Source organism: Oncorhynchus tshawytscha, linkage group LG10, assembly GCF_018296145.1.
Source record: "Oncorhynchus tshawytscha isolate Ot180627B linkage group LG10, Otsh_v2.0, whole genome shotgun sequence".
Lineage (NCBI taxonomy): Eukaryota > Metazoa > Chordata > Actinopteri > Salmoniformes > Salmonidae > Oncorhynchus > Oncorhynchus tshawytscha.
Window position 1 is genome coordinate 36552605 of NC_056438.1, and position 16748 is coordinate 36569352.

Genomic DNA, 16748 nt, shown 5'->3' on the forward strand with positions numbered 1-16748 from the left:
CCATAAAGGGTTCTTCGAAATATGTGAAGCGTGGGAGTCGGCGGATTTCCTCGTCCTTCTAGCCAGCTGTGATTTTGGGCAGCTCCATGGTAAGAAATATGACCGTTCCTGGTGCAAAATCAATGTCCTATCCCGGCGCTCGAGTAAATTACATTACTAAGCTGTTCCTGAATGTACTACGTCAGGACATGGGAATTGATTGTATCGTAGTCCATGTGGGTTTTAATGGCATTATGATGGGCAGCACTGAGCAGTTGAAACTGGATTTTAAAGAGCTGATTGACTCTCTGCTAGACACTAACAAATATCTGCTCCTGTGCCCTCTCTGAATCGTGGCATTGATCGCTTTAGCAGGATTCTTTCTCTTCACAACTGGCTACGTGATTATTGCAGCTCAATGGGTGTAACTTTTGTTGACAATTTCAATACCTTTTGGAAACAAAGGCAAAGACAATCCCCTTTATAAAGGGGATGGGATCCACCCAAATCATATGGGTTCCTGGATCCTTTCAAAGCATTATAAGGCTGCGTTGAGACAATGACTTATCAATGACCCAAGCTCAGCTCAGGTAATCCCTACCATTGTCAGAGTTGACATAATGCTTCAACAAATGTACATTACACCAGGGGCGTTGGTAAATACAATGTAAGTAACCTAATTCATATCCCTCTAACTGCTCTGAATGCCTCTGATCCTACAGCTATTGTATGCAGTAATTATGTGCCTATGAACCAGATTTATACTGTTAGCACTGATCCGGTGTGCCCTAGGAGGAAGTCCACTGTATGCAGCTCACCCTGCACTAACATAAATAACATAATAAGCTTTCCAGTAAAGCAATAAAAACAAGTAAGCATCCCAGAAGACAAGTGCTCAAAATAGCCCACGTTAACATATGTAGCTTGGAAACAAGGTTCATGAAATCAATAATTTGCCAGTAACAGATGACATTCATATTCTGACTATCTCTGAAACTCAGTTAGATAATGCCTTTGATAATACAGTGGTAGCAATACAATGTTACAACATTTACAGAAAATATAGAAATGCCAACGGTGGAGGTGTTGCTGTTTATATTCAGAGGCACATTCCCGTAAAGATTAGAGAGGATCTCATGTTAAATACTGTTGAAGTAATATGGCTACAGGTTCATCTGCCTCACCCAAAGCCCATTCTGGTGGGAAGCTACTATTGACCACCAAGTGCTACCAGTCAGTATCTGGATAACAGAAATGTGTGATAATGTGTGAAATGCTTGATAATGTATGTGATATTATATTTTCTGGGTGATTTAATTATTGACTGGCTTTCATCAAGCTCACCTACTCAAGAAAAAGTTTCAAACTGTAACCAGTGCCTGCAACCTGGTTCAGATTATCCGTGAACCTACCAGGGTAGTTACAAACAGCACATGAATGAAATCATCAACATGTATTGATCACATCTTTACTAATGCTGCAGAAATTTGCTTTAAACCAGTATCCAGATCCATCGGATGTAGTGATCACAATATAGTAGCCATATCTAGGAAACCAAAGTTCCAAAGGCTGGGCCTAATATAGTGTATAAGAGGTCATGCAAGAAGTTTTGTAGTGATTCCTATGTTTTATGATTTAAAGAATCTGTTGGTCCGTGGTGTGTAATGAGGAGCAAACAGACACTTAATTTGACACATTTATGAAATTGCTTATTCCAGTTACTAATAAGCATGCACATATTAAGAAAATGACTGTAAAAACTGTTAAATCCCAGTGGATTGATGAGGAATTTAAACATGTTATGCTTGACAGGGATGAGGCAAAAGGAATGTCAAATAAGTCTGACTGCACGTGTGACTAACGTGTTGCAAATTGTGAATTCATGTGACTAAACTGAATAAAAAGAACTACACTATGAAACAAAGGTAAATTACATACAGAATGATAGTAAAAAGGTTTGGAGCACCTTAAATGACATTTTTGGAAAAAGGCAAACTCGGCTCCATCATTCATTGAATCAGATGGTACATTCATCACAAAACCAACTGATATTGCCAACTACTTTAATGATTTTTTTCATTGGCAAAATTAGGCATACCAGCAACAAATGCTGACACTACACATCCTGTCACGCCCTGACCATAGGGGGAACCCTTGGGGTTCTCTATGGTGCAATAGGCCAGAGCATGACTTGGGGGTGTTTTAGTCTTGAATTCCTATTTTTGGTGTGAGTATGGTTCCCAATTGGAGGCAGCTGATGATCGTTGCCTCTAATTGGGGATCATACTTAGTGTGGTCCTTTTCCCACCTGCGTTTGTGGGATATTGTTTTGTCTTGGTTTAGTGCTTTGTGTGCTACGAACTGCACATTAGTTTATTCTTTGTTTGTTTTTTAAGGTTCACATTAATAAATATGTGTAACTCTACTCACGCTGCGCCTTTGGTCCGCTCATTATGTATTCGACGAACGTAACACATCCAAGTATATCTGACCAAATTATGAAAGACAAGCATTGTAATTTTGAATTCTGTAAAGTGAGTTTGGAGGAGGTGAAAAATGTCTTGTCCATCAACAATGACAAGCCACCATGGTTTGACAACTTGGATGGAAGATTACTGAGGATAATAGCGGACGGTATTGCCACTCCTATTTGCCATATTTTCAATTTAAGCTTACTAGAAAGTGTGTGCCACCAGGCTTGGAGGGAATCAAAAGTCATTACGCTACCTAAGAATACGTGGTATTGGTGGATGAAGCAAGACATGATGTCCCAGATGTGCTCAATTGGATTCAGGTCTGGGGAACGGGCGGGCCAGTCCATAGCATCAATGCCTTCCTCTTGCAGGAACTGCTGACACACTCCAGCCACATGAGGTCTAGCATTGTCTTGCATTAGGAGGAACCCAGGGCCAACCGCACCAGCATATGGTCTCACAAGGGGTCTGAGGATCTCATCTCGGTACCTAATGGCAGTCAGGCTACCTCTGGTGAGCACATGGAGGGCTGTGCGGCCCCCCAAAGAAATGCCACCCCACACCATGACTGACCCACCGCCAAGCCGGTCATGCTGGAGGATGTTGCAGGCAGCAGAACGTTCTCCACGGCATCTCCAGACACTGTTACATCTGTCACATGCTCAGTGTGAACCTGATTTCATCTGTGAAGAGCACAGGGCGCCAGTGGCGAATTTGCCGATCTTGGTGTTCTCTGGCAAATGCCAAACGTCCTGCACGGTGTTGGGCTGTAAGCACAACCCCCACCTGTGGACGTCGGGTCCTCATACCACCCTCATGGAGTCTGTTTCTGACCGTTTGAGCAGACACATGCACATTTGTGGCCTGCTGGAGGTCATTTTGCAGGGCTCTGGCAGTGCTCCTCCTGCTCCTCCTTGCACAAAGGCGGAGGTAGCGGTCCTGCTGCTGGGTTGTTGCCCTCCTACGGCCTCCTCCACGTCTCCTGATATACTGGCCTGTCTCCTGGTAGCGCCTCCATGCTCTGGACACTACTCTGACAGACACAGCAAACCTTCTTGCCACAGCTCGCATTGATGTGCCATCCTGGATGAGCTGCACTACCTGAGCCACTTGTGTGGGTTGTAGACTCCGTCTCATGCTACCACTAGAGTGAAAGCACCGCCAGCATTCAAAAGTGACCAAAACATCAGCCAGGAAGCATAGGAACTGAGAAGTGGTCTGTGGTCACCACTTTATTGGGGGTGTCTTGCTAATTGCCTATAATTTCCACCTGTTGTATATCCCATTAGCACAACAGTATGTGAAATGTATTGTCAATCAGTGTTGCTTCCTAAGTGTACAGTTAGATTTCACAGAAGTGTGATTGACTTGGAGTTACATTGTGTTGTTTAAGTGTTCCCTTCATTTTTTTGAGCAGTGTATATTGTCCTGCTAATAACAGGTTAATAATATATTTTTTGAGAATATCCAACGGCTTTTATATAATTCTAAATTAATAATAATAATCGCTTTGTATAAAAAAATATAAATATTTTGGAGATTATTTCATTTTTCAAATAACGTAAAAGGAGCAAGAAAAAGGCCATTCTTGAACATGGGGTGAGACATTGTTACGAAGTTGTAAATAAAGCCAGTTTGTTATTTAGAATTATTTTTCTGTTTTTAGAGCAAGAGAAACTAAAAACCTACAATCATCTTATGGGTCTCCCAGTCAATGGGCGGCACAGGTATTGAACCAGCATCTGTAGCATCACAGCTTGCACTGCTATGTAGTGTCTTATACCGTTGCGCTACTCAGGCGCTGTATAATGTGACCGGTCGAGAGTGGGCTACACTACTACAGTTAGAGCAAAATAACCCTATCAAAATAAAATAGTAAAAACCTCAGTGTAACAACAGTTTTAGTAAGTAATACTGAAGTTGTACACAATTATCAGTTTATATGTAGGTTTATGTCGCCCATTCATTGTCAGTTAGAGACACAGTAGGACCCAAAAGCATAATCAGTGCTCTAACTGTGTTGGTTCATTGTCCTTTTGAAAACAAATGATAGTCCCACTAAGCAGATGGGATGCAGAATTCTATGGTAGCCATGCTGGTTAACTGTGCCTTGAATTCTAATTAAATCACTGACAGTGTCACCAGCAATTCACCATCACACCTCCTCCTTCATGCTTCACAGTGGGAACAACACATGCAAAGGTCATCCGTTCACCTACTCTGCATCTCACAAAGACACGGCTTTTGGAACCAAAATTCAAAAATTTGGAACCATCAGACCAAAGGACAGATTTCCACCAGTCTAATGTCTATTGCTCGTGTTTCTTGGCCCAAGCACGTGTCTTCTTCTTATTGGTGTCCTTTAGTAATGGTTTCTTTGCCGCAATTTGACCATGAAGGCCTTATTCACTCAGTCTCCTCTGAACAGTTGATGTTGAGATGTGTCTGTTACTTGAACTCTGAATAATTTGTTTGGGCTGCAATCTGAGGTGCAGTTAAGTCTAATGACAGTATTCTCTGCAGCAGAGGTAACTCTGGGTCTTCCTTTCCTGTGGCAGTCGTCATGAGAGCCAGTTTCATCATAGCGCTTCATGGTTTTTGCGACTGCACTTGAAGAAACTTCTTGAAATTTTACAGACTGACTGACCTTCATGTCCAAAAGTAATGATGGACTGTCATTTCTCTTTGTTTATTTGAGCGTTTCTTGCCATAATATGGACTTGGTCTTTTACCAAATAGGGCTATCTTCTGTATACCACCCCTACCTTCTCACAACACAACGGATTGGCTCAAACGCATTAAGAAGGAAACAATTCCACAATTAAAATTTTAACAAGTAATTGATATGCATACCTTATGAAGCTGGTTGAGAGAATGCCAAGAGTGTGCAAAGCTGTCATCAAGGGAAAGGGTGGCTACTTTGAAGAATCTCAAATATAAAAAACACTTTTTTGGTTACCACATGATTCCATATATGTTATTTATAGTTTTGATTTCCACTATTATTCTACAATGTAGAAAATAGTAAAAATAAAGTAAAACCCCTGAATGTGTAGGTGTGTCCAAACTTTTGACTGGTACTGTATGTGAAATAATCTCTTGTGGCGTCATGTTATCTTAATATCACTATCCCCATATTATGATTATTATATTTTTGGGGGGGTTATAGGTTTTGCCATAAGCGAAAATACGCATTTATCTGTTTCATTGATTTACTCTTTAGCTGATTGCCAGCTTTTCAGGCAATTGAGAAATAGATACACCTCCTCAATCAAGAACGCTAAATCATGCTACTTTCTATCTCATATTCTGATGGTGTCCCGTCTAAATTTTGGAAAACAGTTAATGCACTAAAGCGCGGAAATTAATCTCTCCCTGCCTAAGAAAGCTGTGGATCTAACATATTTACTGAGAAACATTTGATAAGTGATTATTTTAATCAATGTGTTATCTCCGCAGGACTTTTATTTGAAAGAAATGGTGGTTTAATTTACCCTGATCAGTCAATCGAAGATCCATCAACTTCTGGGGCTAATTTGCTTGATCCTCTCTTGCTGCAGCATTCTGCTCCTCTAATTGTAGAATGATTGACACATTTTAAACCTGAGAATTATATTGGGTGCTATCCCTAGGGTCTGGTCTCCCCATAGGGGAGGGTCCGGGTGGGCGTCTGTCCACGGTGGCGGCTCCGGCGCGGGACGTGGACCCCACTCCAACAAAGTCTTTGTCCGCATGTATCGCGTCCTTAGATTGGCAACCCTCGCCACCGACCTTGGCTTAGTAACCCTAACCAAGGGCCCCACTGGACTGAGGGACAGCTTGGGACTGAGGGACAGCTTGGGACTGAGGGACAGCTTGGGACTGAGGGACAGCTCGGGACTGAGGGACAGCTCGGGACTGAGGGACAGCTCGGGACTGAGGGACAGCTCGGGACTGAGAGGAAGCTCGGGACTGAGAGGAAGCTCGGGACTGAGAGGAAGCTCAGGCAGGTAGATGGCTCTGGCAGATCCTGGCTGGCTGGTGGTTCTGGCAGATCCTGGCTGACTGGCGGATCTTGGCTGACTGGCGGATCCTGGCTGGCTGGCGGATCCTGGCTGACTGGCGGATCCTGGCGGCTCTGGCGGATCCTGGCTGACTGCTCTGGCGGATCCTGGCTGACTGGCGGCTCTGGCGGATCCTGGCTGACTGGCGGGGCGGATCCTGGCTGACTGGCGGATCCTGGCTGACTGGCGGCTCTGGCGGATCCTGGCTGACTGGCGGCTCTGGCGGATCCTGGCTGACTGGCGGCTCTGGTGGATCCTGGCGGCTCTGGCTGCTCCATGCAGACTGGCGGCTCTGGCTGCTCCATGCAGACTGGCTGCTCCATGCAGACTGGCTGCTCCATGCAGACTGGCTCCATGCAGACTTGGAGCTCTGGCTGCTCCATGCAGACTTGGAGCTCTGGCTGCTCCATGCAGACTTGGAGCTCTGGCTGCTCCATGCAGACTTGGAGCTCTGGCTGCTCCATGCAGACTGGCAGCTCTGGCTGCTCCATGCAGACTTGCAGCTCTGGCTGCTCCATGCAGACTGGCTGCTCTGGCAGCTCCATGCAGACTGGCAGCTCCTTGCAGACTGGCAGCTCCTTGCAGACTGGCAGCTCCTTGCAGACTGGCAGCTCCTTGCAGACTGACAGCTCCTTGCAGACTGACAGCTCTGGCAGCACTGGACAGGCGAGGCGCACTGTAGGCCTGATGCGTGGTGCTGGCACTGGTGGTACTGGGCCGAGGACACGCACAGGAAGCCTGGTGCGGGGGGCTGCCACCGGAGGGCTGGTGCGTGGAGGTGGTACTGGATAGACCAGACCGTGCAGGCGCACTGGAGCTCTTGAGCACCGAGCCTGCCCAACCTTACCTGGCTCGATGCCCACTCTAGCCCGGCCGATACGAGGAGCTGGTATGTACCGCACCGGGCTATGCACCCGCACTGGAGACACCGTGCGCTCCACAGCAGAACACGGTGCCTGCCCGGTCTCTCTAGCCCCCCGGTAAGCACAGGAAGTTGGCGCAGGTCTCCTAGCTGGCTTCGCCATACTCCCTGTGTGCCCCCCCCCAATACATTTTTGGGGCTGACTCTAGGGCTCCCATCCGCGTCGCCGTGCTGCCTCCTCATACCAGCGCCTCTCCGCCTTCGCCGCCTCCAGCTCTTCTTTGGGGCGGCGATATTCTCCCGGCTGAGCCCAGGGTCCTTTACCATCCAAGAGTTCCTCCCATGTCCAGAAATCTGGATTTCATTTGCTCCTGCTGCCGCTGCCTGTCACCACGCCGCTTGGTCCTGTTGTGGTGGGTGATTCTGTTACGGCTTTCTTCTGTTGAAGGAGAGGAGGTGTAGCAGGGATCGGACCAAAATGCAGCGTGGTTATTTGTATACATCTTTAATAAAGATGAAAACACGAACAGTATACAAAAACAATAAACGTGAAAAAACCTGAACAGCCTATCTGGTGCAAACAAACACAGAGACAGGAACAATCACCCACGAAACACTCAAAGAATACGGCTGCCTAAATATGGTTCCCAATCAGAGACAACGATAAACACCTGCCTCTGATTGAGAACCACTTCAGGCAACCATAGACTTTTCTAGATAACCCCACTATACCACAATCCCAATACCTACAAAAAAACAAGACAAAACACACCACATAATTAACCCATGTCACACCCTGGCCTGACCAAAATAATAAAGAAAACACAAAATACTAAGACCAGGGCGTGACAGACAGGACACAATGTTTTTCTTCTGATGGTGTTAAGTCAGGGTTCCTTGAGAGGAATAGGATGCCTTTCATTAAATAGCAGAAAACAAATAATTCAGTCAACATTCATACTGGTTATAGTTTATGGTGATATCGCCTATATGAATGCAGCTGCCACTGTGCTTAAACCAGTGGACAAAGTTTATCGTAACGCACTACACTTTATTACGGGTGACAGGTTCAGTGCACATCATTGCTTTCTGTATCAGAAAGTAGACTGGCCCTCTTTGAAGTCTTGTAGATTGATGCATTGCAGTCTTTTTGTTTATGAAGCCCTGTTGCATAGACTTCCGTCTTACATCGTTGGGAACCTGCAGACATACGAGCTACCAGGCTCAGCCTCAGGGATGGTTTACTCTGGAGATCCCTTCGATCTTCACTGAGTTAGGTAAATCTGCTTTTAGTTTTTTTTTACACCTTACTTATGAAATAATCTCCAAAACTCTAAAATTGGAAAAATTGGTGACTAGGGCAATTCAGATGGCTGATTGAGGACCCTTTTACTGAAGAATGCATTTGTTTTATATGCTTATTTTGCTTTTCGTATATTGATGTGTCTGTTTGATACAGGGCTCATCTGTACAATAGACCTTGGTCTCAGCAGACTCTCTGTCCAAAAAAAGGTTACTTAAAAAAAATGTAATCCGAAGAGTTGGCAATGTATTTGTTTCTTCTGTTCCCATTGAAGATGGCTTCTTTCCAAATATAGCGTATCTATATATTGAGGCTAATTTGAACTGACAAGACCCATATTTAGCAGCGGGAGAAATATGCTTCAGTAAATGGGTGAAATTATGGATTTTTGTTCAAATCGCAGTGTGTTGTCTTGGACAGAGGCCAGTGGGGGCATGCAAATTGAGTAAGCAAACACAAGCAACAAAACACGCAATTGGATTTGATTTTTTTCAGGGTCTGAATACTTTTATTTTTAATACATTTGCAAACATTTTTAAGTACCTGTTTTCGCTTTGTCATCCTGAGGTATTGTGTGTAGATTGATTTAAGAAAAAAATATTTTAATCAATTTTAGAATAAGGCTGTAACATATCAAAATTTGGAAAAAGTGAAGGGGTCTGAATACTTTCCGAATGCACTAGCTTGGTCCTTGCAAGTTTGTGGATATTAGGGCTGACCCCATTTGGCCAACAGGTCAATTGTTTGTTGAAAAGGCTTTTTTTTGGTTGACAGATTATTTTTGTTGAGCGGCCCATTAGACACATGTCTGATTCGTGCCTGTCTCAGTGGATTAATCCATTGCGGAGGCTGCGGGAATGTCACAGTCCATCACTCTAAGACAGGCATCTGCAACATAAGGCACACGCGAGGGTATTTGCCTTGGCACGCCAAGCAATTTTATAATATAAAAAAAAAGTGAAATTGCATTTGTTTCAAAATTGCATGGGTTTTTCCATAAATAGCTTTTGCTTTGGACATGACACCATTTATTAAGTTTTCCTTAGACCTACAGTATAGTATGTGTGAAGATAATCATTTTAAATTTGACTGTACGCTTGTTTATTCCATGTGTAACTCTGTGTTGTTGTTTCTGTCGCACTGCTTTGCTTTATCTTGGCCAGGTCGCAGTTATAAATGAGAACTTGTTCTCAACTAGCTTACCTGGTTAAATAAAGGTAAAATAAAAATGTTGAGTCAAGAAGAAGGGGAATGTGGCTAAGATCCACAAGGCACGTCTCTCTCCAGAATGCGATCTGTCCTGCCAATTTGTGCACGTTCATTGTTTCATGCCTTAATTGTGTGAATATTTTTCCCTTTGATTGTTATTGTCTATCAATTCCCCATTACGTACACTATATATACAAAAGTATGTGGACACCCCTTCAAATGAATGGATTCGGTTATTTCAGACACACTTGTTGCTGACAGGTGTATAAAATCGAGCCATGCAATCTTCATAGTTTGTTAAGTGGAATGTCTAAGCGCAACAACGGCTCAACCACAAAATGGTAGGCCACACAAGCTCACAGAACTGGATAGCCAAGTGCTGAAGCTTGTAGCTTGGTAGTGAGTGTTGCAACCGAGGACAGACGATTTGTCTGTCCTCGGTCGCAACACTCACTACTAAGTTCCAAATTGCCTCTGGAAGCAAAGTCAGCACAAGAACTGTTCGTTGAGAGCTTAATGAAATGAATTTCCATGGCCGAGCATCCGCACACAAGCCCAACATCATCATGCGCAATGCCAAGCGTCGGCTGAAGGGGTGTAAAGCTCGCTGCCATTAGACTCTGGAGCTGTGGAAAGATGCTTTCCGGAGGGATGAATCACACTTCACCTTCTGGAAGTCTGACGGATGAGTCCCTGCAGCAATGTTCCAACATCTAGTGGAAAGCCTTCCGAGAAGAGTGGAGGCTGTTATAACAGGAAAGGGGGGACCAACTCCATATTAATGCCCATGATTTTGGAATGAAATGTTTGACGCCCAGGTGTCCACATACTTTTGGTCATGTAGTGTATATCACCCATAGTACATTTACCATAAATCCCCATAATTTCTAATCTACAATGTTTCTTTGGTTTCGGTAATTTCTGTTAATAGATTCAATAGGCTATATTATTTCTACAGTCGTTTACTGTTCTCATTATCGGAGTGGGCACATTGTTTGCAGAGCTCACAACCTATGCTACACCTGTAAGACACGTTTTGGTTTATTTCATTTACTAGTTTTGTCAATTTATTCATTGTCTTTTGTTTGGAGCGCTCCTGTCAATGTTGAGTAAGTACGCACACCTGATTGTGCATAGAGGTAGGCATAGGCTACCTATCCTGTGCGTAAATGTATAAATGTGGCCATTTGGGGATGTCAGATAGTATTTCTGATTGTCATAACTCACCACCACGAATGAAAAGTAATTGTGTCTTCACCTTAAACAGCAAGTAAAGTCTGTTTTTATATCTATTGAGAATGACAATAGTTCCTCAATGTATTAAAAAATCTTTCCAGCTCTCACCCTTTCGATAACCACCGAGCCTCTGGGTGAAAGGGAAAAATGTCAATCCCTCATCCAGTGGGCCGGACCCAGTTGATAGTTGATACAATATGTTAAGTTCGTTGTAGACAGGCGTGGAGAGAGATGAAGCGATTCAAAGAACATGAACAAACTGCCATGCGTAGCCAATGTGATTTATAGGACATTTATTTTTATTAGGGTATTTTCTACCTAAAATTATTTTTATTTGTCGGTTTTCTTTTACGTAGTTGGCAATACAAGTTACTTGCATTGTTATATAGGCCTCTCTCTGTGTTCTGCACTAAGTTATTTATCTGCTAATGGCTCACGGGTTTAGGCTATCATACAATGTGTTCATTTGGCAGAGGCAGGTGCTCTTGCATCTTGCATTAGATTGATTTGTATAATTTTAATTAAGATTTAGATAGAATTTAGATTAACTACATGAAAATGAGATACTTTTGAGATACTAAGATGTTCTAAACATTTAAATGAAACTGCTCCATGAAAATGCTTTTGAAAATTATAACTTGCATGCAGATCGGTAGAAATGGTATGATAAATTGTAAATTGGCATTCCACATGAAAAAGGTTGCCGACCCCCAGCAACTTCAGGAGTTTAACGGCAGAATCTGCGAAGGCCAGTAGCAGCAGGAGTAGGAGAGTTGGGAACATTTTTCTTAATTATTTTCTTTCTATCTTGATCTCTGGCTCTCCCTTGAGTCATTTGTGTGTGCTATTTATTTCATCATACAGTGTGCTTAAACATCAGACAAGCTCAGTGCATGTAGTTGATTTTATTAAAACGTTTATAAATGAAAAAATACATGTTTTAAAATGTCTATCAATTGACTTGTCGAAAGAACAGACGACCCTCTGTCAACCAAGACATTATTTTGGGTCGGGGACAGCCAATAATGGTTAGAATGGAAATAGCTCATTGAAGATTTGGAAGAGAATGGTATATAAAGCCAATGACCCAATCCTAAACTATTCCATTGTTTTTACCTCTCTAGACCCTTTAATTGTTGGCCCTCCCTATTAGCTCTAACTAGCATTGTATTTATACTTTTTTTGTATTGTCACAAACACCAAAGGCTATGTGGAGTTTATACCATATTGCTTACACTAGAGTTGACTTCATTATGAACGAAACGGAAGGACACAGACCAATAATGAGTGAAACGGGGATATCCTATCTGAACAAGGTGAAACGCTCATTTTCTGTTGAGAAACAGTTTGCTACAGTGTGCTCTAATGAACATGACCCTGTAGTATCTAGCTCCCATTAAATCCCATAAGGGTTTCACCAAGGGCCATAGGAATGGGATATGTCCAGTGGATGATTGTGGGATTGGGCCATTACGAAGCAGAAATCAATTCCAACACTTTCTCTTCTGTTCTCATCAGTCGGACACAGAGTTCTGGGATAAGATGCAGGCAGAATGGGAGGAACTGGCTCGCAGGAATTGGCTCGAGGAAGAAAATGAAGGCCCGATACCACCGAGCAGCTCTCCAATTGAGAAGGTAATCTCCCCAACACCTCATTCTTTCCTCAACACTAATACTAATCTGGAAAAATCTCCCATTAGAGTTTCCAATATCATTTACCTAAACTTTCCCACCAATCCCAGAATGTATTCACAAAATGTCTATCCATTCAAAGAGATGCAATTACTGACCATAATCCCTGATACTAATCCCTGATATTACCCCCCAAAATAACCTTTTAAAACCACAAGCGATGGTACAAAACACCATCCCTTCCTCAAAGCTATCTAATCCAATATTTTACATGGAGAAAAACAGTAATATCGATGTAATCACCAAACCTTTGAATTCATCTTCAACCTATCACTAACCTAGGAATCTCACAACTGCACTCATTCGTGATAGGTAGTGTAGAGCTAACATGAGAAAGTGATGTGTTGCTTCAAATGACAGGCCACTGATGGTTGATACTTCATCTAGAATTCTCTCAACTCCCTCTATTGTCTCAATTGGAACAGATTATTGCTCAAATGTTGAGAGATCACAATAATGAGGGAGTTAAAAGGAGAGGGAGGAAGAGAGACAGACAGGGGATATGGAAAGGGACAGTAGTGGAATAGTAAACAACTATCCCCCATTGGTTTAAGTCTTATTAATAACATACATTTACTTGTTATTTTCTTTGCAGTCAATATGTTTCCTCCTGGAATTATTATTATTTTCAATCTGAAAGGTTGTGTTTCACATTCATTCATCAAAAATAATGCTGCAGTTGTCACTCCAGTTGATATGTAATAATAACTACCCACCATAACACATAATGCCCCGACCATATTCTGCCAGAATATATTGTAAAAATGTATATGACAATAAACACACCGGTATGTTAAATCAACATCCATTCCCCAAAATGAAGAAAATCTGTCATATTTATATTGCTATTACGTTATGTTATTACTTGCATCATAATTCAATTTTTGTATAGGTTATTCACCCACCATGTTAAAGACCTTCATAGTTCAGAGGGTTGCCTTTGTTCTTGAATTCTTATCTAAACAAATGGCTGCTGTCAACAGCATCGAACAAGGCTCTGATTTTCTATAAATACATTTCAAATACCCCTAGGACCAAACAGACCTGGGTTTAAATACATAAAGTATTTAAATATTTGTATTTCAAAATGATATTTTCTGTGTTTGAGTTTTTTTAAATGCATGTCAATACTTTCCTACGTGTAATTTCAAAGGAACTTTGTCTAAATACTTACTTAAAATAACTGAAATACAATTTGTAGTATTTCAACCCAGGTCTGGTAAATACTATTTTGTTTCTATAATGGGTAAAGACTTACTTTGACTACATATAATAACGCATTTATTACACATCTATAAGCATTTTATGAACGTGTTATAACAGGTCCAGACCACATTGTTAAAGGTTAATTAAATGTATCCATAGGACATCTATACCACATTCATGTCATGGTATGCAAGAGCTCATTATGTATCTTAATAGATGCATCATTACAATGACAGCATAGTGTCATCATTATGGCTGTTCTCAAAAGTGTGCTTCTGGCATTGCCCCCAATGGACTTACCTTACCTTCTTCTTCTCACTGAGGTCAATGGTGCATAAAGATCCCCATAGGGTTGAATCCTCTGGGTAAATGATACGGTTCAAACGGTGTAGTTCTCATTCGTAACTCATGAACAGCCACCTACATCACAATTAAGGTGATCAAACTGGTCTTTAATGCACACATGAAGGGTCTATTTATGAATTCTATGTAGTCAAAGTAGTCATCAATTTTCCCATTCACAAACCATTTATAGCTAAGCACTTCGTGGCAATTAACTGAGCAGTTTGCCACTCTGATCTATAAAACCAACATTAAAGGTCTATGTATGAATTCTATGCAGTCAATATACTGTCATTTCTATTTTCTCATTCATAAACATGCTTCACTTATCAAAAAGAATATGGACACAACACAAAATGTTAAAAGGATACTTCAGCATTTTTGCAATGAAGTCCTTTATCTACTTCCCCAGAGTCAGATGAACTCATGGATACCATGCATCCAGGAAGTTAGAGAGAGCAATGACTGAAAGTCTATGCTATCTACCGGCACACTAATGCTAGTTAGCAACTTCCTTCAAACTGCACACAGAGATACAAATTGTATCATCTGACGCATTGCCAAAATCCAGAAGTATCCCTTTAAGGGAAATATTTTATTAACATTTTCCAGATGTAACACAGAAACAATTGCTGAAGAATCCTACTATTGACATTTTTCATTTGGACTTTTCTTGAATAGATTTAGCAAAGATCAATATTCAAAGCATTCACATCACGTTACACATTTCAGACTCATAGCAATAACTATGAGTAAAACGTACTAACACAGGGTGGTAAAGCTAGCTAGCATTTCCACCTTAATTAAAGGGTCCGCATGGTCAATCTGGCCTCCGCAGAAATTAGAGCATTCATACTTCTTGCACTTTGCAGAACAGAGCTGTTGTGAAGGAAGTTGTCGTCAAGGATGTGGGTAGCTGCAGCCCAATATGGTGACTGGAGTATGGGCGAGTTTGTTAGGAGCAGCTACTCTTCCTGGAGTCCACATAAAATACAGTAATGGACAAGATACGATATTTCATTAAAATAAGAGTTATATATAGGAAAGTCACCAAGAGACAACAAAAATACTATATACACACTATTCATACATACATATTCATATTCTTATGTACAGTACAGTTAAATTAGATCTTTAGAAAGAGTGATGGCGCTGTGATACAAGATGTTTTTATCTGTTTTTTAAAGCTAACCTTGCTTTTTTGCCTGAGTAACCTCTGGTGACAGAGCATTCCATGATGGCTCTATACATAACTGAGCAATGCATTAAATCTATTTATGATTTGGATGCCGTGAAGAAACCCAGCGAGTGTGTGTGTGTCGAAAGGAGTGGGTGTATGAAAAGCGAATCAGCTAATTGGGCTGTTTTTTTGCCACTCGAGACAGTTTTGCGTGGCTGATTTTTGCTGCACGGCAAGTCGATAAGCCGGTGCGAATGACAAGTGCACCGGTGTTGTATCGGCGTGCCTGCCGAACTGAGGTGCTTCTCACTGGGCAGCTGTATCACGGCATCGCAGCCTACACAAGAAATAACTAATATTGATAATCATCTAGATGTCACCTTGATACATACATACAGTCTACTACTCGATTGGGAGGGCATGAATGGCAACAACACTGGGACACAGTGCTCTTCGCTCCCGCTTGCCAAGCACTACTGACTGGCAATGGCGTGGGAAGTATAGCTACCTAGTAGCCAATATTAGGGTGACAGTCACAGTAAGCTGACAACACATACAAGAAACAGTACACCCATCATCAGTACTTTTAATCAAAAATAAACCATCGTCACTTTTATAACTGAACACTTACAATTATTTCTGTAACAGTGAAATACGACTCAGACTCCCCCTCTGGCTTCAAAGCAAAGTCCAAACTCTTGCCGTATGGTAGCTCAACGTATGATAGTTGCGTGTTAACTTAAAGGAACTGAAGGGAAAAAACTCAATCAAAACCGTCTAACCTATAGATAGTAGAGCGCTTGACACACCAACTCCTTTCCTCACGCCCACTACTTTCCTTTCAACACACCCACTTGCCCATACTCCGGTCACGATATAGGGCTGCAGCTGCCCCTTTCTCCTGACGTGAAGCTAATCAGGAGGAGAATGTGAGAGGTCAGTGAAATATCACTTCCTGTTGACCTCTCGCTTTGACAAAAACATTTAGTTAACCTTTTTGTTCACTATTTCATGACTGACATTGTACGTTTGCACATTTAAATTAACAAAAATAGTTAATAAGAACCCTGGGCTGTCAACCAGAAGTAATGTCATACTAACCTTTTCACATTCTCTTCTGCTGTCAAAACCGTTATTTTATACCTCAATGGTCAAAATAAAATCAACTGGTTTCTGTCTCTTAATTTGTCCCATTTTAAAAAGGTTCATAATGTGCCAAAGT

The 16748-nt window shown here is 42.0% G+C and overlaps 1 protein-coding gene across 2 annotated transcripts in view; it reads left to right on the forward strand.

Moving 5' to 3' along the window:
- Positions 1-16748, forward strand: part of pex5lb (peroxisomal biogenesis factor 5-like b) — a 156962-nt gene that overhangs the window by 112372 nt on the left and 27842 nt on the right. For both annotated transcript variants that reach the window (XM_024435030.1, XM_024435031.1), the window contains one exon: positions 12625-12741. In XM_024435030.1, coding sequence (XP_024290798.1) covers positions 12625-12741 — 117 coding nt within the window. The remainder of the gene's footprint in view (positions 1-12624; positions 12742-16748) is intronic.